The sequence below is a fragment of the Heterocephalus glaber genome, unplaced genomic scaffold (genome assembly GCF_053883595.1).
Source record: "Heterocephalus glaber isolate CG9 unplaced genomic scaffold, H.glaber_assembly_v1.0 deba00001429, whole genome shotgun sequence".
Lineage (NCBI taxonomy): Eukaryota > Metazoa > Chordata > Mammalia > Rodentia > Bathyergidae > Heterocephalus > Heterocephalus glaber.
In genome coordinates this window covers 1,291,164-1,318,124 of record NW_028258294.1, presented here as the reverse complement: position 1 = coordinate 1,318,124, position 26,961 = coordinate 1,291,164, and the positions used below count along the sequence as shown (strand labels likewise).

Sequence of the window (26,961 nt, the reverse complement as noted above, 5' to 3'; positions counted from 1 at the left end):
AACAAGATGGAACACTCTGATGCTCAACCACCTGGACTCTCTGAACTGGCAACAAAAGAGGATCTGGCAAAAATGAAATCAGAGATAATTACTCAGATAACAGCAAAGATTTTGCTCATGGTGCAAGACATGATTAATAAATCTAGAGAGGACACAGGTAAAAAAATAGAGGATCTGAGGAATATGATGGAATCCCAACATAGGAAACAAATGGAATCCATAAAACAGATACAAACAGATTTCGAAGAGATTAAAAGCTCCATCGAAAGTCTGCGCAGCAGAATGAACCAATGTGAGGATAGAATTTCACATATAGAAGATAAGATTGCAATTAGTGAGGAGGAAAAAAAAAACTGCTTTAAAATTGTAAGGGAACATGAGAAATCAATCCAGCAGCTGCTAGATGATGCAAAGAAGAATAACGTAAGACTGATTGGAGTCAATGAAGAAAGAGGAGAGAGTGCAGATGACATAAAAAACTCTTCACAGAGGTGATGGCAGAAAACTTCCCAAGGAGGGAAAAGAACTTGACATACAGATAAGTGAGGCATATACGACTCCAACTAGCCTTAATCAAAAAAAATCTACACGTAGGCATATAACAGTTAGGATTCCAGAAATCCAACAGAAGAATAAAATTCTACAAGCAGTGAGAGAAAAGAAGCAAATCACATACAAAGGAAAGCCCATCAGAATCACAGCAGACTTCTCAATGCAAACCCTCAAGGCAAGAAGAGCTTGGAGTGATGTATTTCAAGCCCTAAAGGGAAACAGCCTCCAACCCAGATTGAGGTACCCTGCAAAACTATCTTTCAAAATTGATGGAGAAATAAGATACTTTCATGAGAAAGAGCACCTCAGGAACTTCATGAATATCAAACCGGCACTCCAAAAAATTTTAGACAATACCCTAGGAAAAGACAATGAGGATCACAACCCCAGGAAACCCAGCAGAATGAATCCATTGGGTGTGACAAATTAAACGCAAAGGGGGAGAATCCAACAAAAAGAAAGTCATGACAAGGCTTTTAAAACTTTTGACTTCATCTCCCTAATGAGTGTATAATTCAATCTTATTATTGTACTGATTAGCATTTTTCTGATTCTAGAGTTGCACACCATTCCTTGTGCTATACTGGCTATTTATCATCTTATGTCTACATTTTAATTGGGTTGTCAATGAGCTCTAAGAATTCTTTATTCTGCTGATAGGTTATATGCATTGTAAATATGGTCTGTTTAAGGACTACTTTTCATTTTAATGATATCATTTAAAGTTCTAAATTTTGATGGAATCTCATTTGTCAATTTTTTTTCCTTTATACATCATGTTTTTTGTATCCTAGGTAGTTCTTGCCTACCCTGAATTCATAAATATTTCCCTTATAATTTCTTCTTAAAGTTTTATACTTTTAGGTTTTCTTATTTAGGTTCATAGATCCCTTCAAGTTATTTTCATGTATGGAAAAAAAGGGTTGAGATTAATTTTTTATATACGGATACCAGGTGTTCTAGTGCCATTTGCTGAAGACACTATCTCTTCCTCGGCTCTTGAATTGAGTTTATATTCTATAAAATGCTAATGTTAAATAATATTTCAAAACTCAGTGGACTATATATGTGTGGTTCTATTTCTAGATTCTCTGTTTTATTCCAATGATCTATATGCCTTTCCTTACACCAACACTGCCTTGATTACTCTAGCTTTAGAAGAAGTCTTAAAATTGGGTGCTAAATGTCTTCCAACACTGTTTTTGTTTTTGTTTTTGGCTTTTCTTGGATCTTTGTACTCCTACATAACTTTTAAATTTCAATATCCAGTTCTTCATTTATAGCAAGTATACACAGACCTCAATTTTTATATATACCTTGTGTTTTCTAATCCTGCTAAATTCAAGTACAAGTTCTAGGGGCTCCTAGAGATTTCTTAGTATTTTCTCAGTAGATGATCATTTCATCTACATATAAAGATTTTGCTTCTGCCGTGCCAATCCTATCCTAGTTCTGTCATTTTATTGCCAGACTATTTTGGTTTAGACCTATGTTTCAAATTCTAATGGACAGATGAAGAGTAGGCATATATGCCCTTGTTCCCCACTTTAGGGAGAAAGCATCATCTCCATTTATAGAAGGAGTTTTTGTTGAAAGTATAGAGTACATGTCTTTGATCTGTTGCGAAGGTTCTGTTCTACTTCTAGGCTCCTGATAGCTTTTACCATGAACAGCTGTAGAATTTAGTCCAATACTCTTTCTCCAACTAGTGACAGGATCATATGGCTTTCTCCTTTCCTCTGTTAAAATGATGACTTTTGGGGATGGATCTTCCAATGCTGAACCAACACTGCCATCCCTATAACAAAGCCACTTTCTACATCCTGCCAGATCTGACTTCTAATACTTTGTTTTGTTGAACAGATTTGCAAATAGGGAAGAGTGGAGGGGGTAAAGGGGGGAGGGCAAGGGAAGGGGAAAAAAATAAGAACCAAGAGACTCATGTAATGGTATAAGATCCCAATGATGAATGTAACTGTATTGTATACGTAAAATGTACCAATAAATTTAATGGGGGAAAAAAAATAGAACCAATCAATATGAAAGTTCATTGCTCAGCATATGCTGTGTCATCTTTTATGAGGTGAACTGATTTCTTTCAGCTCCATACACTTCCTTTCTTTATGAGAATGTGTGTTCTCATTAGGAAAGTGTTATAGTGAAAATAATATTGTAAGTAATTCATTTGATAACACAGTTATATTAATTTTATTCTAGTCCTGCATTCAGCCTGTAAAGTTTCTCCCCAGTATTGCAGCAGCTTTTCTCTTCTAAGCCTACACACTGGGAAGAGGCAAAACTTCCACAGCCTATCTGTTTACTTTCATCTATGTGTGCCCCATCACTTAATTAGAAAACAAGATTTTGTACTCGTATTTTAGTTCACCTAACAAAATAATGCTTGTAGATGGGCTATTTTGCCTTTTGCGCTATATAGATGTTTTGGAATTCCACCACCCACAGCGCCCCAGATTCTGTCATGCACAGATGCTCAGAAATTAACCTCCACCATGTATGGAGAAGTAATTAGCCAGCATCAGGTTGCACTAGAATCACTCTGCCACACTCTGACTCACCCTTAAGTTTTCTTTTCTGTATATCATGAGCTGAACAAAGCCATTCTTCAAGTTTGAATGCTTTTCTTTTTCTCAAAGGCAATACTTTAAAGAAGAAACAGATATTTTAGAGAGCAACCACATTTTCAAAAATAGATGAAATAAAAACTGAGCAACAAATCATACAGTTCTGAGGTGTTCGGCCTTGGTTCTGTTTACTAGCCAGTGCTATCTGCAGAGAAATAGGCCTCTGAGACAACCACGGGAAACTGGAAAGCCAAATGCCAGTCACATCTAATAAATAGGTAGTCTTGTTAAGGAAAGAGATTTCCAAATCTCTGTCTCTATAATAGACTTCAATGCCTGAAAAAAACTTCAAAAGAGATGCATAAAGTCACCCTAACTTGGTCACACCATCTGGTTAATTAGGGAATATGTTGCATTCTAGGAATAATAAGAATTTTTTTAAAAAAGTTATATAGTGCTATGTTCTTCCATGAGCACAATGAGAGATAGAGAAACTAATCTAAATGCTGAGGAATACATGACCAATCAGGCTGAGAACTGGGACTTGAATGTGGACAATTTGATTCAAGCCTATGCTTTTAACAAATATATTATCCTGCTCTTTGTGTGAAAATCATTATCTCAGAGTCCTATGAGTAAAAGCTATTAAAAGAAACTATTTAAATTGGCCTATATGAAGATGACAATATTTGACAGTTTTTGACCTAACCAATCTGTGGTTTTATATTAAAACCACAGTAGTGATTTTTTGTTTCAATTTTGCTTTTTTAGATTGGATAGCACTATGTAGTTCAGACTGGCCTTGAACTCATGGAGATTCTCCTGCCTCAGTCTTCTGAGCACTGAGATTATAGGCATGCGCCACCACACCTGGCTCCACAATAGTGATTAAAACAAGTGATTAAGTACACATTTACAAGACCAAGGCTCTAGGTGCGGCTTTGAGTTCTGGGGTGCAGCTGTGTGCAGCATGATTTAGGGGAAGACAAAGAATCTAGAGACCTGAGTTTTTGTCTTAATGCTATTGCTAATCTTGGTTAGTCAGGTTATCTCTCTGGACCTTAGTCTCTGTGTCTGTAAATAAGTGGATCTCAAATTTTTTAGCCTACAGTCCACTTAGAAAGGATAGAACATCCCATGTCTCATTATACCTTAATCATTCCCAAGTTCCAGTTGTAAACATAACCACTGTTTATCAAGAATGTGAATATAAAAGCAGATTGTGGGTGGAGGGAGAATTATGTTTGCATATGATTTAATGATAAGGATACAGATGATTTATCTTTAGGTGTTCATCTGTATTAAATCTTAACTCTTGCAAAATATTAGGCCAAAATATAGTCAATGAAATTGAAGTATAATTAAGGCTTAAAAATATGTACAACAAATAAAAAAGACAATGATAAATTTAACTTTATAGTTTAAAACAGTAATAAAAATAATTGACAACCATGATCAACTCAAGTAAACACTGAGGATGCAGTGGATTTTTAAAAGTATCTTGCCCCCAAATTTGGGGATTCCTACTCCTCTTCCTGTGCAGCAGTATTTGGCAACATAGCCAAACACCATATGGCATCTAACCTTCCAATACAATACCAAATTTAAAAAAGTCCTTGGTGAACTCCAGCAACACACTATTTTGGATGCCAAATTAATAATTCTTAATAATTTACTCAGTGGTGGCCCAGGGGTTTAGCTCAGTGGTTCCGCCGCCCGCCCTACAAGCGCAAGGTCCCAAGTTCGATCCCCAGTACCCTCCCCCCCAAAAATAATTTACTCAGTGGTTACCAGTCAGCATCTCCTAGTTGCATTGGAAAAGCAATATCTCTGAAATGATAAGTGATTTTCTCTAGCCAAGGAAAAGATTTATGTGGCACGATTGTGATACCCTCACCCTCTGTCCTACCCAACCCTCTCTAGCTGGCCAATGCTGATATCAAACTTTTCTTTGAAACACTTGCTCACAATAAGATCTACAGTTACTTTAAAACTCAGACCACATGTGCTTCCACAGCACACATACTGAAACTCAGAGCACACAAACAGAGCTGCTACTTACATCACTGCAGTGTGAACCCTACACAAAGGAGGCTGGACAAACAAGTGGGTAGAAGCTGGGAGAAAGCCGTTATATGGAGTGCCATGTGTATGTGTGTGTGATAACTATGTATACATGTATTTATGTGTATATATTTACAAAAATATACAGTAGTATACAGCACACACAATGAAACAATTAACATTCAAAGATTTCATGATACTCTTATATGCTTTACCCTCTAATATTAAGGGTGTAGCTCAGTGGAACATCATGTGCTTAGCATATAGACACAATAATACATGCACATACACACACACAAAGAAAGAGGAACAAGAAATATAAAACTGATATAAAACTGACAATTCTTTTTTGGGTTGAGATTTGCAATTTGAAAAACACTCTTCTTGATAAATGTTATCCCGGTATGCCAGTTAAGAGTTCACTGAGATTTCCACAAAGATTAAGAGGTTCTTCTAACAGATGTTTCTTAGAAAGCTGAAATGAGATTTTTCTCACTATAAAAACAAAGACATGAACAAAAGCACATTTGGAAGTTCCTTGGGTGGGTGGGTTTGAAGCTGTGGATTATAAGGAAAGGTGCCTGGGATGAGGCAGCCTGGAAAAGTGATAGAAGTGGAGAGGGAGGGAGAAGTATTTGAGCATCTGCTAAGGGAACCAGATGTTACAGGGGCCAGACATCTTTATCTATGGCTTCTAGCAATGGATATTTACTCCCTCAGCTCTCGAGCACTGCTGAGCACCGCCACTTGCCAACTTCTGTGCTAGAAACTGCAAATTTAAAAATAGTAGCAAATTCAGTTGTGTAATCTTTATATAAAGAAACTTTGCAATGAATGATATGGCAATAAACATATCTGATGGCTAATACAGACCTAAGGAGATATGATCTACAGTATTGAGATTATCAGTTTTATAAAGTTCTATTGGATAGCTTTAGTAGTGACTCACACAGCTTTTTGTTTCCCAGGGTTGTCATTTGAGTCAGTTTTGAAACACTTCTAAATATTCACTAGTGTGAAGAATGTCGTTAATCTTGGAGCAGTAGATACCTTCAGAAAACAAACTTCAAACTTACTACCCTACACAACATTGTCCTATTGCTACCCACCCACATCCCTCTCCCAGTCAAAGCATGAAACTATAAAAGAGATCCTATCTGAACTTTAAATGAGCCTTTTTAGAAGTCAAGGTTTGGATATCTCTTTTTTTTTTTTAAGAGAAAAAATATCATTCAATTCTCCTTTTAATTTAGATGATTCAATCTGCAGAGAGGCACACCTGATAATGAATACATAAATCTTCTCAATTTCTCCCAAAGTCTGAGTAATGAAGTCTTAGATTTATTGCCTTTGGGCTCTCCCCAATGTCTTTTAAACTCTAAAATAAATCCTTTAGAAGGTATGATCCTCATCACTGCACTGTATGGAAAATTTAATGTTAAAACTTCTTTGAGTCTAGGGGATAACTAAGTGGTAGAGGGCTTTTCCAGTATGCAGGAGGACCTGGGTTCAATCCCTAGTACAAAAAGCTTTTTTTGATGATCTGTGAGTTTATTATATTGATATATTTGAATATATATTATGTTATATATTATATATAACACATATATAATATACTACATATATTATGATATATATTTGCAGTACTGTGGGTTAAACCCAAGACATTTGTATGAACTACATACATCCCCATTCCTTTTTTATTTTTTATTTTGAGCCAGGGTCTCACTAAGACACTAGTTGCAGGATCTAGGCTCAAACTTGGTGACCCTGCTTCAGGATCCCAGTGGTAGGATTGCAGGAGTGTGCCACCACACTGGCCTAAGAGATGTTTGGTTCAATATAAAACTGGCTTTCTTTGCATACCTTGGTGGGTAATGTTTTCTAATGTAAGAGACATTCAAGAATACTCATTGTTTGAATGAGGTGATTGATGTTCCACACTCTGACTTTCATTTAGCAACTCTTCATATTTTGGGGTGGGAACATTCTCATCTCCCACAGTCATGTACGTTATAGTTTAAATATCTGTTATTAAACTTTGAAATTTCAACAATAAAACATGGTTAAGTAGTTTACAATAAATCTTTGTGAAGTCTTTCAGAAGACTTCATTAAAATGTTCTTGATAAAAAGCTATTAATAGCCAGGCATGGTGGCATACACCCGTAATCCTAGCACTCAGGAAGCTGAGGCAGGAGAATGGCCATGAGTTTGAAGTAGATTTGGGCTACATCATGAGTTCCAGGCCAGCCTGAACTACAAAGTAAGACCATGTCTTCAAAAAACCAAAAATAAAAATAAAAAATATGACAAGGTGATGTCAGAAATGCTGGGATAATCGCTTCTCGGCCTTTTGGCTAAGATCAAGTGTAGAAATGCTGGGATAAGTGGTATATAGGAAGAGCTGTGGTAATGGCAGTGCGGTTTTTAACTCAGGCAGTCAAGTTAGAAAGGACTTGAGATGCAGCGGCATTTGAAAGTGATTTAGAGGAATAAATGGAGTGAGTGGACAAAGAAGAAGAAGCTGTCTGTGCAAATTCCCCATGATTTCTAAGAAGAAAATGGCAAAAAGAGGCTCTAGGAAAGTACAATTGTAAAGGAGCTGTGCTTCCCTAAGAACACAGGCTTCATACTATAGTTGATTGGGAATCAGCAAAGAATTTTAACAAAGGACAGCAAGATCCAGTGAAAGTTTTGAAAGAGTCCTGTGGCTGCTGGTGTGGTTGACGTGTCAAGGAAAGATGGTATAAGAGGGAAGGAACACATTTGGAGGGAGCCTGCATCGGTGCAGTGGCAACAGAGGAACATATACATGAGAGAAGCATTTTGGAGGTGGACTGGATGGAATCTGATGCTTGATTAAATGTCAAATCCAGGTTTAAAGCTGATGTTTCTAACTTAGATTGATAGAGCTGAGTTGCTGTTAACCAAAAATTTCTTTAAATCCATGAATTTTTTCAAAGCCTCAAATCTATAGTATGATTTCAGCTGTACAATAGTTCTGTGGCATCTGATATTTGCACTAAACCTTTAACTTTACAGAACATTTCCTTCTTTATCTCATTAAATACACAGCTTGACAAAAAACTCAAATCACTCAGCTGGCTTTGGCAAAGGTGGACCACAACCAAGTCTCCATATTCCCCAGGCGTAGACTTGAAATTAAATCACAAATCTTACAGCTTTGCACCAAAACCCCATGCCATCTTTTTTTCTATTTTCTATGGAAGATATTAGATTTGGAAAGACTTTGGAATCAAATGAGAAGCCAGAAGCTTTGGAAAAGCTACAAAGAAATCTTAGGAGCATCTGGGAAGGCAGAGGCAAAAGGGCAAAGGGACAGTGATCAGTCCAGGCCTTTTGGATGTCTGTGTTTACAACACTCACAGCCCAAAGGCAATCCAGTCCCATGGTGTAGTTTAAGCAGACCTTGTTTGGTTTTGTGACCCAACCCAGAACTCTGAAGAGTCCCATGGCTTTCTGTCCCATCCCGGAAGCCATGCTGTCAAGACCAGTTGAACATGTTAGTGATAAAGTCTGAGAGTGTTGCTCAGTTATAGTAATATGTGCCAGGCCTTGGGTTGGATCCCCAGCACCAAATGCACACACAAAAAATGTTAGTGATAATCATATTTTATCTCAAAAATCTCTTTGAAAACTTGTTAAGGTTCCAAGCAATTGAATAGAGTCATAGTTTTTAAAACCTCATGATAATTTATTGCTGATGGACACATATAGTACAACTAATTTCTTAAAACATTTACACTGAAATTCTTTTCTCAGATGAAACTGATATGCTATTTGAGTTTTTTAAAAATTTTATGAAGCCTGCCTGGGTGTAGCTAAGTTGCTAGAGTTCTTGCCTGGTATGTGTGTGGCCTGGGGTTCGAGCCCCAGCAGTGAAAACAAAATCACACAGCCTTCTAGCCTACACACACTTTAAAGTTTATAAATGAAATAACAGGGAGACTGAGTGGACTAAGTGGGTGGTTACCATGGTGACCACAACATCTGATTTCCGTAGCAGCAGATAGGGCAGGGAAGCAGTGCCATATTACACTGACTTGCAACAATGATCAGTGGTTGAGAGGGGAAATTAAAATGTCTGGGTTCTTATCAAACAATCAGTCAAAACATGAATATCTGTACCTTGTCTTCAAAAATGCGCATACTATACAGTTGAAAGTGAGTCCTTTAGTGTATTTGGATAATTCTTTTAGAAAGGAATAAAAAAACATCCTTTCCAAGTTGCTTTCATCCAGAGTGAGGGGTGACAGTACAGTTGGGAGTCTTCAAGGGAGCTGCAGACACAAATAAGAGAAAGTATTTAAAGTAGCGGTCCGGTGAGGAGCTGAGCCTCCTGGAGCTATCAGCACTGCCCAGTCCCCACCCCAGCTGCCCCCACCCTCCACCCCAACCCCCGCCTCTGGCCTCCTGCTTGAGCCTGTACCTGGATCCACACTGCAGAGGCACAGGGGCTCATAAAGGCCATTGTCCTGAACTCCAGAAGATACAGCAGAAGTGAACAACAGAAAGAGGGCCTCTCTCAGGCTCCTTGATGAAAATTGAAGCCAACGGAAAAAGTGAAGAGAATCTCTGCAATAAAGGCACACCAGACCTCCGTACTTGGTAAGTTGAAGGGATCATCACCTCCCGTTAGAATCTGGACTATCTTCAGGGGAAGGGCAGCTGGAACCTGCAGTAGAACCTTGCAGAGTTCAACCCTGTAGGAGGTCAGGGAGCTCAACTTGGGCCTTGCAGCCAGAAATCACCCTGAATCTCAAGGGTCTGATACTGGCTTGCTAAGACTAATTGACTTATATCTGCACACTGCTGTCCACGTTGTCTATTGTGACAGCAGAAACATACCCTAAAGGAGGCCCTTCCTTTTTATTTTTTTATTTTCAAAATTACTTTTTTCTCTTATTTTTAATTTTAATTTTTATTTTTTTCTCTTTTCAATTTTTTCTCTTTCTTCTTTTTCCTTATTTTTCCTTTTCTTTCTCTCTTCCTCACACTTTCTCTCTTGCTCTCCCACATTGTTCTTCATCTCCCTTTTTATTACAGTTTCTAGCTTCCCTATTGCTGTTAGGTTGTTCTATTCTTGTCTTGTTAGGTTGTTCTATTCTTGTCTTTGTTCTTTCATTCTGTCTTTTCCTCTTGTCTTCAACAGTTCCCTAAAGTTTACATGACCTTCCTGTGTCCTCTGGCTTCACTTCTAACCTTTCCCTATCGTTCTACCTCTATCCCTCCCTCCCCGACTCCTTCTAAGTCCCCATCCAAAGGGTAAAGTTGCTATTTTGAAGAGTTAATTCACTATAAACATATTTTGGTCTGGTCCTCGATTTTGATTTAATTCACATGGTTAACAGTGATAGATTAATAACTACCACAAATTGTCATTTTCTAAACTGGGCTTGATACTATTGTTGTTGCTAATTGTATCACTTGGGCTAAGCTGTTGTGATTGATCTAATCAGTTATCATTCCTGGTATAATGAAAATGAGATTGCACCAGAGTCATTAGAGACTCAAAACCTTAAGACCAGCTATATCTGGAAGACACCTCTGAGAAGCAATCATTCCATAAGGGTTCTAAATACAAGCAAAAAAGATACCTACAATGAGCAATATTGAAGTATCAACACAGGAACTAAACCAAGGACAGTACCAACAACAAAAATAGAAATGAGAAGACATCTAAGCAAGGCACAGTTCCAGACTTCCAGCTCACCAAAAGCAAATTCTGGGAAAACGAGGTGGAAATGTCTGATAACCACCGGGACACCCTGAACTGATAGCACAGGAAGTAACAAAAGAGATGAATGAGGCTCTAGAAAAATTTGAAATAGAAATAAGTTCCCAGATAACTACAGAGATGGTGAGTAGAATGAAATACACGATTAGAGACTCTAGAACAGAAACAGATAAAAAATAGATGAGTTCAGATGGAAGCCATGAATGCCCAGCATAGGGAAGAAATGAAAACCATGAACACCCAACATAGGAAAGAAATGGAATCCATGAAACAGATTCAAACAGATATCCAGGAGATTAAAAACTCTACCAAAAGTACACACAGCAGACTGAGCCAATCTGAATATAGGATATCAGATATAGAAGACAGGATGGCAGTCAATGACCATGAAAAGAGAGATCTCTTAAAACTAGTAAGGGACCATGAGAAATTAATCCAACAGCTCCTAGATGACACAAAGAAGAATACTATAAGACTCATAGGAGTCCAAGAAAAAGGAGAAAGTACAAATGACATTAAAAAAACTGTTCACAGAATTAATGACAGAAAACTTTCCAAACAGACCAAAAGAATTTGACATACAGATAAATGGGGGATATCGGACTCCAGCTAGCCATGATCAAAAAAATCTGCACCTAGACATATAATAATTAAGATTCCAGAAACTCAGCAGAAAAACAAATACTACAAGCAATTAGAGAAAAGAAACAAATCACATGCAAAGGAAAGCCCAGCAGAATCATAGCAGACTTTTCAACACAAACCCTCAAGTCAAGGAGAGCATGGAGTGAGGTATTTCAAGCCCTAAAAAGAAAACAACTTCCAACCTAGACTGATGTATCCTGTAAAACTATCTTTCAAAATTGATGGGGAAATAAGATACTTCTATGACAAAGAACACCTGAGAAATTTCATGAATACCAAACCAGCACTCCAAACAATTCTAAAAAAAATCCTAGGAAAAGAAAATGAAGGCCACAATTCCATGAGGCCCAACAGACCAAATCCATTGGGGAAGGCAAGAAATTAAAGAGATAGGAAAAATAAAGAGTCAACAACAGAAAAATAACATGACAATGATAAGCCAGTACATATCAGTTATAACCATAAATGATAATGGCTTCAATTTACCAATCAAAAGAAACAGACTGGCAGAATGGATTAAGAAGTAAAATCCAATAATATGCTATATACAAGAAATGCACCTAATTCAAAGAGAAATTCAGACTGAACATAAAAGGATGGAAAACAGTTTTCCATGTGACAGGAACCCAAAGAAAGCAGAGTTAGCTATCTTATTTGCAGACAAAGTAAATTTCAAACCAAAACTAATTAAGAGAGACAAAGAAGGTCACTACATCCTTGTAAAGGGAACAATACAAGAGGAACAGATGACAATCATAAATATTTATGCACCAAATATTAATGCCCCCAATTATACAAAGCAAAATATTAAGGGACATAAAAAAGCAAATAAGCACTAATACAATTGTAGTGGGGGACCTCAATACTGCACTGTAACAAATAGACAGATCATCTAGACAAAAAATCAACAATGAAATAATAGAACTGAACCAAGCTTTTGAACAAATGGATTTAATAGACGTCTACAGAGTGTTCCACCCTACAAAATCAGAATATACATTCTTTTCAGCTGCACATATGTCATTCTCCATAATAGACAACATACTAGCTCATAGAACATGTTTAAGTAAATACAAAGGAACTGAAGTTATCCCATGTTTATTACCAGATCATAGTGCAATTAAACTGGAGATCAATAGCATAAGAAACTGCAAGAACTTGACAAACATGGAAATTGAATAATACACTCCTGAGCAACCAATGGGTCACAGAGGAAATTAAAGAAGAAATTAGACAGTTTTTACAATTAAATGATAATGCCAGTACAACATACAGGAATCTATGGGACACAATGAAAGCAGTTCTATGAGGGAAATTCATAGCAGTGAATGCCCACATTAGAAAAACAGATCGAGCTCAAATAAACAACCTATTGCTGAATCTGAAGCTCCTAGTAAAAGAAGAGCAAGACAAACCCAAAGCTCATACAAGGGAGGAAATTATAAAGATCAGAGCAAAAACCAATGCAATGGAGACTAAGAAACAATACAAAAAAAATCAACAAATTGAAGAGGTGGTTTTTTGAAAGAATAAATAAAATCAATAAACCCTTAACCAACCTTATCAAAAAAAGGAAAGAAAAGGCTCAAATCCATGCAATTAGGAATGAAAAAGGTGAAGTCAGAACAGATCCAGCACAAATCCAGAGCATCATCAATACCTACTTTGAGAGCCTGTACTCTAATAAAATGGAACACAGAGAAGAAATGGACAGATTTCTAGATACATATGAATTACTAAAGTTGAACGAAGAAGATATAAAAATTCTAAGTACCCCAATTACAATCAGTGAAATTGAAAACGTAATTAAAAATTTACCAACAAGGAAAAGTCCAGATCCTGATGGCTTCACTGCTGAATTACACAAGACATTTAGAGAAGAATTTTTGCCACTATTCTTTAACTTTTCAATGAAATTGAAAAGGAAGGAATACTTCCAAATTCATTCCTGGAAGCAAGTGTTACTTTGATTCCAAAATCACGGAAAGACCCAAACCAAAAAGAGAACTATAGGCCAATCTCCCTAATGAACATAGATGCAAAAATCCTCAATAAGATACTGGCAAACAATACAGAGGGTCATCAAGAAGATCATACATCCTCACCAAGTCGGATTTATCCCAGGGATGCAAGGATGGTTCAACATATGTAAATCAATAAATGTAATACACTGTATTAACAGAGTCCAGGACAAAAACCATATGATCATCTCAATAGATGCAGAAAAAGCATTCAACAAAATTCAACACCCATTCATGATAAAAAAAAAAAAAAAAAAAACCTACAGAAAATTGGAATAGATGGTCTTTATCTCAACCTGATTAAGGCTACCTATGAAAAATCAAAAGCCAACATCACACTAAATGGTCAAAAACTGAAAACCTTCATGCTAAAATCAGGAACAAGACAAGGATGTCCACTGTCACCCCTCCTGTTCAATATAGTTTTGGAAACATTAGCCATAGCAATTAGACAAGAAAAAGAAAAGGAATAAAGATAGGAAAGGAAGAAATTAAACTGTCATTATTTGCTGACAATATGATACTCTACATAGAAGACCCAAAAACCTCCGCGAAAACACTTCTAGACTTAATTGACAGATTCAGTAGACTAGATGGATACAAGGTCAATACCCAAAACTCAATAGCCTTCTTGTACACAAATAACAGACTATGAAAGAGAAATTAGGGAAACAATCCCTTTCACAATAGCATCCAAAAAAATGAAATATCTAGGAAGCAATCTAATGAAGGAAGCAAAAGACCTCTACATTGAGAACTACAGCACTCTGAAAAAAGAGATTGAAGAGGATATCAGAAAATGGAAAGACATCCCCCGTTTATGGGTAGGAAGAACCAATATAGTGAAAATGGCCATACTTCCAAAACTGCAATACAGATTCAATACAATCCCAATTGAATTCCCAAACACATATTTCAGAGAGCTAGAGAAAACAATCCAAAAATTCATCTGGAACCAGAAGAGACCTAGAATAGCAAAAAGAATTCTAGGCAACAGAGACATGGCAGGGGCTATCACAATTCCCAACTTGAAACTGTACTGCAAAGCCACTGTGATAAAAAGAGCATGGTACTGGCAAAGAAACAGACCTGAGGATCAGTGGATTAGATTAGAAGATGCAGAAACAACTCCAGACACACTCAGTCTCCTCATCTTTGACAAAAGAGCCAAACACCCTTACTGGAGGAAAGATAGCCTCTTTAATAAATGGTATTGGAAAAATTGAATTTCAACTTGCCAAAGATTAAAAGTAGACCCCTATCTGTAACCATGCACTAAACTAAAATCCAAGTGGATTAAAGATCTAAATATTAAAGCAGAAACACTAAACTTGCTGGAAGGTAAGTTAGGTAAAACTCTTGAAGACATTGGCATAGGAAAAAAGACTTTATGAACAAATCCTCAGTAGCACAGGAACTAGCACAAAGAATCAACAACTGGGATCTCATCTTATTAAAAAAGCTTCTGGACTGCAAGAGAAACCACCAACAGAGCTAAGAGACAACCTACAATATGGGAAAAAGGTTTTACCAGGTGTTCCTCAAACAAGGGTCTACTATCTAGAATATATAAAGAACTCAAAAAAATCAGATCCCCCAAATATAAAGACCCAATTCAAAAATAGGCGTCTGAAATGAACAGACATTTCTCAAAGAACTAAAAGCAGCAAATAAACTATGAATAAATGTTCAGCATCACTGGTCACTCAAGAGATCCAGATGAAAACGCTGAAATTCCACCTCATCCCAGAAAGAATGGCTGCTATCAAGAAATCAACCAATAACAAATGCTGGCGGGGTTGTGGGGAGAAAGGAACCCTTCTTCATTGTGGGTGGGAGTGCAAACTTGGTGCAACCACTGAGGAAATCAATGATACCTCAAACAACTAGGATTGGAAGTCCCATTTGACCCAGCAATTCCTCTGCTGGGTGTCTTCCCAAAAGAATTAAAAGATTCATAACACAGTAATATATGCTCACCCATGTTTATAGCGGCACAGTTTGGAATAGCTAAAACTTGGAAACAGCCCAATTGCCCATCAACTGGAGACTAGAGAAAGAAGATGTTGGTTTTTTTATAAAATGAAGTACTGCTCAGCCATAAAGAACAAGAAACTAGATACATTTATAGCTAAGTGGATGCACATTGAGGCCATACTCTTAAGTGAAATAAATAGGGTACACATATGTAAATACTGAATAGTTTCTCTGGTATGAAAAACAAAGTGTAACTAAGGATCAAAATGTATAATTGATATTGTGAAATAGGAAGAAAAGGTCTAAAGGAATAGGGGAAATAGGAGGGATAGGGGAAAGGAATGAAGGGAAAAGAAAAAAATATGAGAAAAGGAAAAAAATAGAAACAAAATATTTGTAAATAGGGAAGGGTGGAGGGGGTGAAGGGAGGGTGGGAGTGGGGAAAAAAATAACCTAGATACATCCTGTAAAGGTACAAGATACCAACGATGACTGTAACTATATTGTATACCTAAAATGTACCAATAAATAAACTTAATAAAAAAAGAGGGGCCAGGGATTTAGCTCAGTGGCTCTGCTGCCTGCTCAGCAAGTGCAAGGACCCGAGTTCAATCCCAGGTACCCCCCCCCCAAAAAAAGAAAGTATTTAAACAGGTACTAAAAGTCACAAAAGTAAACATCCTTTCCAAATTTTAGCTATTCATACTAAGATATCAAGAAAAGCATTAAACACTGGCTTGTTATTGGCATTAAAATGTTTCTTAGTTCAAAAGAAATGAAGAGGATTACTTTCTTAGATTGAGGAGACCTGCTTTTTTTGGTTTTGCCATTAAAAAAGTGCAGTTAGTGAAGTTCCTCTTTCCTAAACCTTTCCTTTTTGAAGTCTTCCCACCTAAGGGCTGATTTAAGTAGGCATTTCCTGGCCTAGGGAGTCAGCAGATTCTGTCCCACCAGCTAAAGAATTAACACGACCCTGTGAAAAACTTTGTTTACTCTTCTTTACAATTTTTTTTTTCTTTTTTTGGTACTGGGGATCGAACTTCGGTCTTTGTGCTTGCAAGGCAGGGGCCGGAACCACTGAGCTAAATCTCCAGCCCTCTCCACATTTTAAAAGAGTATACCAGACTAGTACTTCAGGGTTGGAGTTTTAAACACCAGCAGCTAGATGGGAGGTGGGATAGTATTTGGGATATTAAAAAAAAAGTCCACTGTGCTCCCTTTAGGAGGCTTCTCTGGCAGCTTCTACCTCTTCTATCTTACCAAAGCAAAGGCCTTTTTAGCTGAGAACAGAAATAAAAAGAGGTGAGTGAAACAACACCTAGAAAGATGTGTTACTGCTTAAAAGGGAAAGAGAAAACAATCCCATTTCTTCAATTGGCCGCTTTTGTGTTGCAAAGCATTTTAAACTAGCTCTGCCTCTAGATTGGAAAGTTGGCCCCACCTGCATTGCTCCTGAGAGGTTTGGCCGCCACTGGAAGGCATCAGGTGTGTGCCGGCTGGGAGGAGCTTAGACCTACGCCTGTGCATCTCCACTAGGAGGAGGGGAACAGCTGGATTTGGGGAGCAGCTGCCTGCTATGCTGAAAACCTCTGGAAACTGGCTGAGGTGCTGTGGTGAGATCCGTGCTGCTTTTCTCAGACCCATTCTCTTGACAGATCTTGTGGGGAGAATTATGCCCAGTAAAATGAAAAGAAAACAGATTCCCTCCCTTTCCTTCCTACAACTACAGCGCCTGCCATTTCTCAGCACTTGCTGCTTGCAGGCATTGTCTATGGCTGCTCTGTTTTCATGTTTGTTGCTATCTATATTCTGAGGGGACAACAGTCAGTGAACTTTCCTCCTTCTCCATCTCAGCACAACCCCAAAACCACACTCAGTGTGTTTGACTCACCATTGGCCTCTTCCCAGTAAGTCTGTCTCCTATGAGTTCCCTGACTTGAGTTTCTGTATCAGATAGAGGGAGAGACTGATGGATGGGCTTGGGAATGTGAAATTCTTGCAACAGACTCAAGTGGATTCCAGAAATGCCTGGATCCACATGGATTTGAGAACAAGGGTTTGATGTGTGCAAGTCCCCTTCGAACAGGAGCTAGAAACTGCCGGCAGCAAGTCTAGTTCTTATCCAGGAAGGCAAGCTATGTTTTTGTGAAAGAACCAAGACAGACTTGAATGTTGAATCTTGTTTTCATGAGTCACAAGCTGTGCAACGTCATGAAACCACTGAACTTTATGCCTTCAGTTTTCTTCTGTAAAATGGGAATTACGTTACGTATTTTAGGCCCTTAAAAGATAGTGGTTATTTATAGAAAGCTAGAGTCTAAGATCCTCCACGTATACGGGACATATAGTTAAGTATCTGCGAAAGGTAATTAACAGTCACAGCTTAGTAGTTAAAATCATCTCAGGTCATTTGGCTTGAGTTCAAATTCCAGTTCTCTCATGGTTAGCTGAATAATATATGCTTGCTTCTATCTCTCTAAAGTGATAATTTCATAGATTTGTGTCAGAAAAGATAATACATACCTCATATGTAAAACTGTCAGCACTGTGCTTACCACCAAGTCATAGTCAATAGTTTGGGCTGTTGTTATGATGACACAGAAGTCTCACCATTCATCTAGGCAGTGAGCCTTCCTGGACTAAATTTGCCTTTTTTTAAAAAATGAGAGGTTGCCAGGGATTTAGCTCAGTGGTTCCGCCGCCTGCCTCACTAGTGCAAGGTCCCAAGTTCCATCCCCCATACCAAAAAAAAAAAATGAGAGGATGGAAAAGATGAATCCTAGACTTCTGCCTCTTAACAGCAATGTGCATGTCACATAGCCCCACATCTTCCTTAAGTAAAAGATTTAAACATGTTTTTTGAAGGAGAAACAGTCATATACATGGTCCTAAAATACATTGGACATAAAGTCATAATATGCTTATAAAGCCAGATGTGAATTTCATATGCTCCCATGACTTTATTTTCTTAAGAAAATATATTGTCACAGCCCCAAAACAACTTTGCATTTCCATGGCTTTGGGGACATAGACCTTGGGTTCAAGCACTTCCTACTGGCTTTAAGAAACTTTATTCATACCAAGTAGCTGAGGGTGGCCCTGGTTAGCATTTCTAGTTTCTGTGTTGTTTTCAAGAAGGAACCTTAACCTGCATCTCCGCATTCTGATGTCAATTAATATGTATCTGGCATTTCCAGTGAAGAGCTGGCAACCAGTGCCTAACCAGCCCAGAGTTTCCTCACCCTAGCCCTGGGGTAAGAAAGTAGACTTGCTAGACTGGAGAGATTTGAATTCTGAGTGAGGGAGCTTGCCCCAGCATTTCTTTTTTTCCTCTCCATACCGGTCTAGCAAATATACTTCCACAACTCCTGTAATATCTCCATGGGTGCTCTGAGCTAGGCTATCACCGGCTTTAAACACAGAACAATTAATCACAGGTTTTTAGCTATTAGAGCAGCATGAGAGCAAACAATGTATCTTCTGAGATCGTACCTGGCCCTGGCCCGTAGAACCAGCATGCTTTCTCTGCATTGTACTTTGAGCCCATGAAAATGACATCATAATAATCAGTGAGTAGAAATAATATTCCATGACATTCCCCATTTAATGTTTGTCAAAACATTAAAAACTCTTTTTTGGTTAGAAATGATTAGGTTAATGAAACATAGCAAAACAAATATTTGCTAATACTCTTGTTTAAAATACTAGAAATATCAAGAATTGAAGTGTTATTTTTTTAAAGCTGTTTGAACAGTGCTTGCCTTTTTCTTCTTGGTCATATAATTTAGGATACTAAGCAAGCATTTTTTACTTGCCTTGGAGAACTGTCATACTCCTTTCTAAGTTTCAGTCAGCTCTCAGGCTTTTATCCTTGTACTTTCAGAGTCCTGAAAGATCTACAAAAGTTCCTTTAATGTGAAGGATTTTGCAGTATTTCCTTTGGGAACACCTACACATCCTTTTCATCCAATCAGTTTCCTCATTTATGTTCATACATTTACCTTTACTAAGTTCCTCAGGGTGTTTGTCTGGAATTCCTCAAGGCCAACAATGTCCTGTATAATCTGTTGTCCCACTTGAATTTCATGGAGAGCCTCATAAGTTTTTGTTTCTGTGCTGTGCTTTTATCTTTGTTGCCAGAGTCTCCCTTTGGAGGACCTACTTTTGTAAAATGTCACTTTGATTTATCGCTGGACTTACAGGTGCATACTTTACAGTCTGTGGAAACTGAATACCAGGTGCTGGGAAACCAATCAACAACACACTGGAGAAGAATTGATAAGTCAGAGTCGATGATACACATGTGTTCTTAGCTAGCAATTTGTAAATCAAAGAGCTAGTTGCAAGTTTGTGCTTTATGCAGTCACTTACATTTAAAATATACTAAATAGCTAAAATTTGAATCATATTGTTGGCAGACTGGTGTTACTCAATTAAACCATGGTAATGGAAATTGATGCATATTGGGAGCCATGCAAATAAAAAAAAAGGTCTGTAGTTGTTCAACAACATTGAATGAATGAATGAATGAACTTATACATTCATTATAATCTCACTTTTGCAGTCTCAGTGTCCTTATAATTTTGTCCATAACTTTCTCTTTTTGGATTCCTACACCTATTAAATGTCCAAAATAGCTGGTTAAAGCATATCTGTTGAATTCTGGCTTTCAACAAGTCATTGAACCCCTGAGACTTGTGTTCCATGTTTTAAACACCCAGCTACTTTCTTCCATCTCATAGCTCTCCCCTTAGTACCCAGCTTCCGCCCTAACAGGAATTAATCTGACCAGCTGATTTACAGAGAGTCTAAGGTCTCTGTGCTCCCAGCATAGGTTAGTCTCTTCCATAGAAGAGAGAGATCAGCATTTGGAAGAGGCTGCTTGCACTGTTACCTTCACAAGGAATATTCAGACCCAGTAGTTCCATGGGAGGTGGGTCTTGAGTTAAACAAAGTTTTCTGGCTCTCTTTTTCCATTGTTCCAAAATCCAGTACATAATTTTAAAAATCAGGGATGATTGATGGAAGGACTCAAAGTTAATCCTTAGTGTTTGACTTCAAGGAGTCATCATTCCAACAGTAGCTACGAATACTGGAGACATGTAAGCAGTTGCTGTGGGTTGGTTACTGGCACTGGTTTTGTTAGACATGGGTTCAGGATGGCATCTGTCACTTTGAAGCTCTGTAAACTTTGTGAAGTTACTTAACTTACTCTACTGATTCTACTGGGCTCCTCGAGCCGCCTTTTTTCATCTGTAGGTTGTAATAATTATCCCCCAGAGTTTTTGAGAGTCATAAACAAGATAAAGAATGCAGAGCACTTAAAGTAGTATCTTGTGTAGACTAAAAGCTTGGGAAACAAAAAACATTTTAGCTACTTATATGTAATTCAGGTACATGTCATTCTGTTCTCTAAGATTATCTTGACCACACTGTACTGAGTTCTCACTGCAGAGTTAGAATATAATATACGAATGAAGCCTCATAGAAGTTACCCAGCCAGGTTAGGGCAACTATGCTTAAGACCCATGTTTCCTCCTATCCTTTAGGGAACTGACTGAGAACCTGCATTATATCTGCCTCTGTAAAGTCAGCCACCCAAATTATTTAGGAATTGGTGTCTGCAGAGGTATTTTCATAGTTTCCAGGATCAAGCCCCTCTTGCCATCTGCTAACAATGATGCCTCCCCTGGAATAATTGTCTTTCTTCAGAGGCTTCTCCTGTAACACCAAACAGTTGGTGTCCCCAACCCTCTGTGTATAAACTCGGTGACTTTTTGAGAAAGGCACTAAAAATCACTGTTATGTCCGACTGCTGTATGGGTAGTGACTCTCAGTTCTTCCTGTGTGGGGCACTTTAAAAAGTACAGGTCCTTCCAGGGGTTTTGAGTCAGCAGGTCAGGAGTAGAGCTGACGCACCTGCCTTTTGAATGTGTCAGGTACAGGTGATGCTAAGAACTGCTGCTTCACTGCTTATGGATGCCAGAGCCTGAGACCAAAGCTAGTCCTGATTGCAACTGTCTGGGCATAATGTGGCCCTCACTTTCCCATACTGGCCTGGCCTAGAAGGTGCAAGTTGGCCCTAGTGTGTTAGAACCTGATTACTCCTAATATACATACATGCATACATACATACATTTTTTTTTTTTATGCCGAGCAACATTTCCTCAGTATTTTCCTTTTTGAGAGTAGTCCTTCTTATCATGACTGAACTTTCTGTTTATTTTATGGAATTGGAGATTAAACACAAGGAGGCCTGAGAGGGAAACATCCCCAGTCCATTTTTTTTTTTAAATTTGATACAAGGTCTTGCTAAATTGCTCAGGCCAACCTTGAACTTGCAACCCTCCTGCCTCAGCCTCCTGAGTACCTAGGATCACATAGATTACAAGTTAATGCTACTGTACCCCACTTGACTGAAAGTTTTATAGTAGCTATCTAATTGGGCTGCTTGACTTGAAGTTCCTCACAACCTTTCAGTTTACTCTTCACTCTGCCAGCAGTTACACAGCTAAAATGAGAATTTCATTGTCACTATCCCCATCTCCCAGCTACAGTGAACTGTTCCTTGTTTCCAGAGCATGGAAAACTTCTTAACACCTGAATGTACATTGTTTTCCTGCCAGCACTCACTTCCTCCCAATTTATAATAATAATATCATCTCATAAATAACAAAATAGTTCTTTATTTAAAAATTTAATCTGCTAGCTCCTGTGCTATGTGTTTTACATGTCTGGAAATTCCTGATGACCTTAGAAGGCCAGTGATGAGGCCTAACTTGAGAAGCCTTCTGTACCCCTAGCTGCCTAGAGCAGTGAGTAGCCCTTGCCCTATGCCCCAGACCGCTATCAAGAAATTTAACCTATTGCATTGTAATTGATTATTTATGGCCTGTGGGTCTAGTCTTTCCAAAGCTGTGAGCCACATTTATCCTTATAACCCCTTGAACTGAACAGGCATTGAGAAAGCAGATTTGAGAGCAAACCCATCTTCACGCTCAGAAAAACCACCTGGACTGAGATGACTCCTTTAACACTGGGTCATTGTTTGTAAGTCATTTGGGTACCAAAAAAAGATGTATCCCAAAGGCTCTGCCATTCCACATGAAAATGTAAAGTAGTACCTTTGCTCCTAGCCACTGCAAACCACAATGAATAAGGTCTTCTAACTTTCTGTGTCCAGCAGGTCACAGGTGCCCTCGTGCTGCCACGTCATTGGTTGGCTCTGTCTGCTACCAGAAGAGGGCTGGACTATTTTGCATCATCTATTTGAGGGGTATTTCACCAAGGAAGCCAGCCAAACAGTGCTGTGAGGGTTGTTTTTTTTTTTTAATGTGTCTGGATGTGTTGTTTTCTCCCCAGTGTTTTTAGAGGCAGACGCTGTAATCAGCTGTCATGATACCTATAATCAATTAGCTTATGGGATGTTTTTCTCTATCTGTACTAATTGAACAGTTGTTTTTGTTTTCTTCTCTCTACTCATTCCCTATTACTATGGAACTTTGTGACTAAGCCCCTCTAAAACCTTCTGCTGTTCTTTTTCCAGCAGCCTCTTAGGAGATGGCAGTAACCCATTAATCTCCACACCGGTTTGCATCTTCATGAATAGCTAAGAGAACTCATTTATTTGAAAAATATATGAAGTGGATCTCCTATTGCTAAAATAAAGCCAAAAGCTTAAATCATTTATGCTAGAAGATTTTTTTTTAAAAATTAAAATTGCAGAAGATTGCTTATAATCAGCTTTACTGGTATAGTGTTGGGAGCCAACTATGCAAAAGTCCTTTCCTTGTATGGCTTCAAAAGTAAAAGCTAGGACTTTTTAAAGTTGAAAGACACTCTGCACTTCCTTGAAAAGACAGGAACTCCCTCTCACTGAAGAAGTTAAAGTGCAGTATAAGATTAGTAGATAGACTCAAGAGGGGAGAGGTGGAGAGTACTAGAAAATACTTCAGTTTCCTTTGAAGCTGAGATTTCTCTTCAATAAATCACAGCACAGGGATGTTCCCTGACAATAAGCCTGAGAACATGGTTGGCAAGAGTATTTTTAAGAGTTGGGAGAATATTGCAGTAACATTTTTGGTATCCCTACATAATTCTAGGACCTAAGCTGGGGACAAAAAAGACAAATGAGACCTAGACCCTTTCTGCAAGGAGCTTAAAGTCTAGTAGAAGACATTCATAAAAACCCCAAAGCAATAGAGTATTAAAGATGATGTAAGAGAATTTTCCATGGTAGAACAAGACAGAGGAAGTAGAACTAGAGAATGAAAACATCCCTTTTCCAAAGTTTTCAGTCATGTGCTCATAAGGAAATCATCCTTTGACTTCTATTTCTAAGTGTTCAGTGGGCGGGGGGCAGGGGTACTGGGAACTGAACCTAGGAGCTCTTGAGCTACATCCCCATCCTTTCTTATTCTTCATTTTGAGATGAGATCTCATTAAATGCCCAAGTTCACCTAGACATGATTCTCCTGCTGAGCCTCTGAAATAGCTGACATTGCAGGCATGTTCTGATTTCTGTTTGCAAAATGAATATAATCCATGTCAGTGAACTAATTCTTTTTGGGATACAGTTTGAAGAGCCATTAGAAAGGTCTTAAAATAGTTTGTGCATGCAAAACCACAGGTCTTATATAATTCTCATGTTAAAACAAAATATATTCATCCCTTGATATCTACAGGGAATTGGTTCCAGGGTACAATACCCTTGCTCCCTTTCAGAGATTCTCAAATATGCAGATGCTGAAATCTCTTATAAAAAATGGCAGTCTTTTTATATAACTGATATACTTCCTCTTATATACTTTTTATATAATTTATTTTAAGCATGTATTAATTGTACATATTAGTGTGATATTTTAACATGTGAATATATATAGTCAGGTCAACTTTTGTTAGCCTCTATATATCAGAGAGAACATGTGATACTTGTCTTTCTGTGCCTGGCTTATTTCTTTTAATATAATGTCCTCCATTTCCATCTGTTGTAATACAAAAAGTACTCGCTTCAGCAGCACGTATATTTTAATTATGGCTGAATAATATTTGTGTGTGCACACACGTGTACATGTGTGTGTGAAATTTTCTTTATCCACTCATTTGTATCCCTGATACACTGTTTTCATTTCCTTTGGATATATCACATAAGTGGGATATTTGGATCATATGGTGAATCCATTTATAATTTTTTGAGGAACCTCCATATTGTTCTCCTGTATACTTCTAAATAATCTCTAGATTTCTTATACTTTCTAATAAAATCTAAATGCTATGTAAAGAGTTGTTATACTGTATTGTTTAGGGAGTAGTGACAAGAAAAATGTCTGTACTTCTCCAGTACAGATACAATATTATTTTTCTTCAATATTTTCAATCCAAATTTGGTTGACTCCATAATATGCAGGACCTGCAGAGACAAAGGGCTAATTACACATCTAAAGCAATGCGCATTGAACTATAGATTTTTATCATCAGTTCCTTATAAAAATGCTGAAGTTGGGCCAGGGATTTAGCTCAGTGGTTCTGGTGCCTGCCTCGAAAGCGCAAGGTTCCGAGTTTGATCCCCGGTACCAAAAAAAAAACACTGAAGTTCCTGTAATGAAAATCTGAGCAACTGTATTAATTCCAGTGGCCAGGTAGGAAAGCCAGGGCCTGCAGGTGAGAGACCTGGCTAACAGCCCGAGGGACCTGCTTCAAGGGCTGTTGGCTCCCTGCGGTCACTGTTAATGACTCTGTTGTCTTCTTTCTCAATTGTCTCAATGCTTGGGGGTCTGACTATAGATTCATTGATGTGTGCTTCTGCAGAGAATTAAAACAACTCCAAACGGGGAGAAAAACTGTGCTTCCCAATTTTGAAGTTTTAAAATGTACCCAGCAGATCCCTACTGTGTCTCTGTTACATTATGTGCTAGGCATAGTGCTAGACACTGGAGAAAAATTAAACATGCTCTTCATTACAGAGCTTCAAATCTGGCTGTTACCAGTACTGCAGGGATCTTCCAGGTTGCTGAGGGAGGAACTCTTTGCTCAGCAAGAGGAGGTGATCAGAGAAGACCCCCTAAGGAGAAGAAATGTCAGAGCTGAGGTGTGAACTATTGACAAGTCAGCACTGAAGAGTGAAAAGAAGAAATGATGAATAGAAAAGTAGATTAGTGAGAGAGAGCTCTCTGCCTGTACTGGGATGTGAAAGTAGATGAATAAACTGAATCTTAGACCGTGTCTGTGAGGCCTGGATTAGTAGGAGGACCCAGATCACAGAAGGAACTGTATTGCCATGTTTGATGTTTAATCTGAAGCAATAAGGCCAATTAAGTGGTTTGAAGCAAGATCAGTTTTACCATTAGTAAAAAAATTCCCATCTCTTTGCCATGAAAAGAATGGATAGAAGGGAGTACAATTAGGAATACAGAGATGGGGATTTGGGGTCTAAGAAGTAGAGAAGAAGGATTTAGGCCTCAGCTGGCTGCTCTCCCTGCCCTCTTCAGTGTGCAGTTCTATCAAGATTAAATTCATGATGGTTCCAGGGTCTTTTGAACACTAAGATTCCTTTTTGTTGTTGTTTTCTTTTGTTTTTGAGCAAGGACTTGCTATGTTCAAGCTGGCCTTGAACTCACTATGTAGCCCAGGATGGCCTTAAGTTCACAAGGATTCTCCTTCTGTCTCCAGAGCCCTGGTATGTGCTACTGTGCCCAGCTTGAGGACTCCCCATTTTAATTACTTGACAGTGCTTATATGTTTAGGTTCTGTTGATAGAGATAATGCCCAATGATGCAATGACTCATTGAATAAACTTTAAATAGTCATAGTGCAACCTGTGTACATTTAATTTAGTAGGACAGATACGTTGGAAATACTGATTCAGTCTAAAATGTTTGGTGCCAGGTGAATTTAAGGATTCTTTGCCAAAATGCCAAGGATTCATGAAAATTTTTGACCCTCATACTGGAAACAAGAGGGAAAGATTTAAAGTCATAGCTATTAGCAGCAAATTAACTGATCCTATGATGATAGCTATTATTGTGGTATTTATTGTATTCAGCAACTTTACAACTGCCATCTAATTTTTCAGGTGAAGGAACAGATATTAATGCTGGAGAAGTTAAGTAACCCAGCATAGCATTTGACTGATGTTCTCTGCAGTGTCTCCTGGGAGATGAATGGGTTAAATGTTTGAATTCTTCCTCTACCACTTACCATCCAAAATCATCTTAAACAAATTACTTAATCTCTAATAGTATCAGTTTCCTTATCTTTGAAATGAATGTAATATGTACCACAAGAAGTTAGAGCATTATTAAAGAAAAATTAGGTATGAAGAAGTCTGATAAGTCTCAGTGAAGGGTCTTCTCACCACGTCT

The 26,961-nt window shown here is 38.1% G+C and overlaps 1 protein-coding gene and 1 long non-coding RNA gene across 40 annotated transcripts in view; one reads left to right on the top strand and one right to left on the bottom strand.

The window, feature by feature from the left end:
- Nucleotides 1-26,961, top strand: part of Dlg2 (discs large MAGUK scaffold protein 2) — a 2,046,311-nt gene that overhangs the window by 1,762,229 nt on the left and 257,121 nt on the right. The window contains exon 1 of one of the 39 annotated variants that reach the window (XM_087212072.1): nt 17,024-17,214. The exons of the other annotated variants lie outside the window; for them this stretch is intronic. Coding sequence (XP_087068198.1) covers nt 17,178-17,214 — 37 coding nt within the window. The 5' untranslated portion in view covers nt 17,024-17,177. Of the gene's footprint in view, nt 1-17,023; nt 17,215-26,961 lie in introns of those variants that run through there. 39 annotated transcript variants of the gene reach the window in all.
- LOC147827837 (uncharacterized) overlaps nt 1-26,961 on the bottom strand; it is a 110,885-nt gene that overhangs the window by 76,116 nt on the left and 7,808 nt on the right. The window lies entirely within an intron of this gene.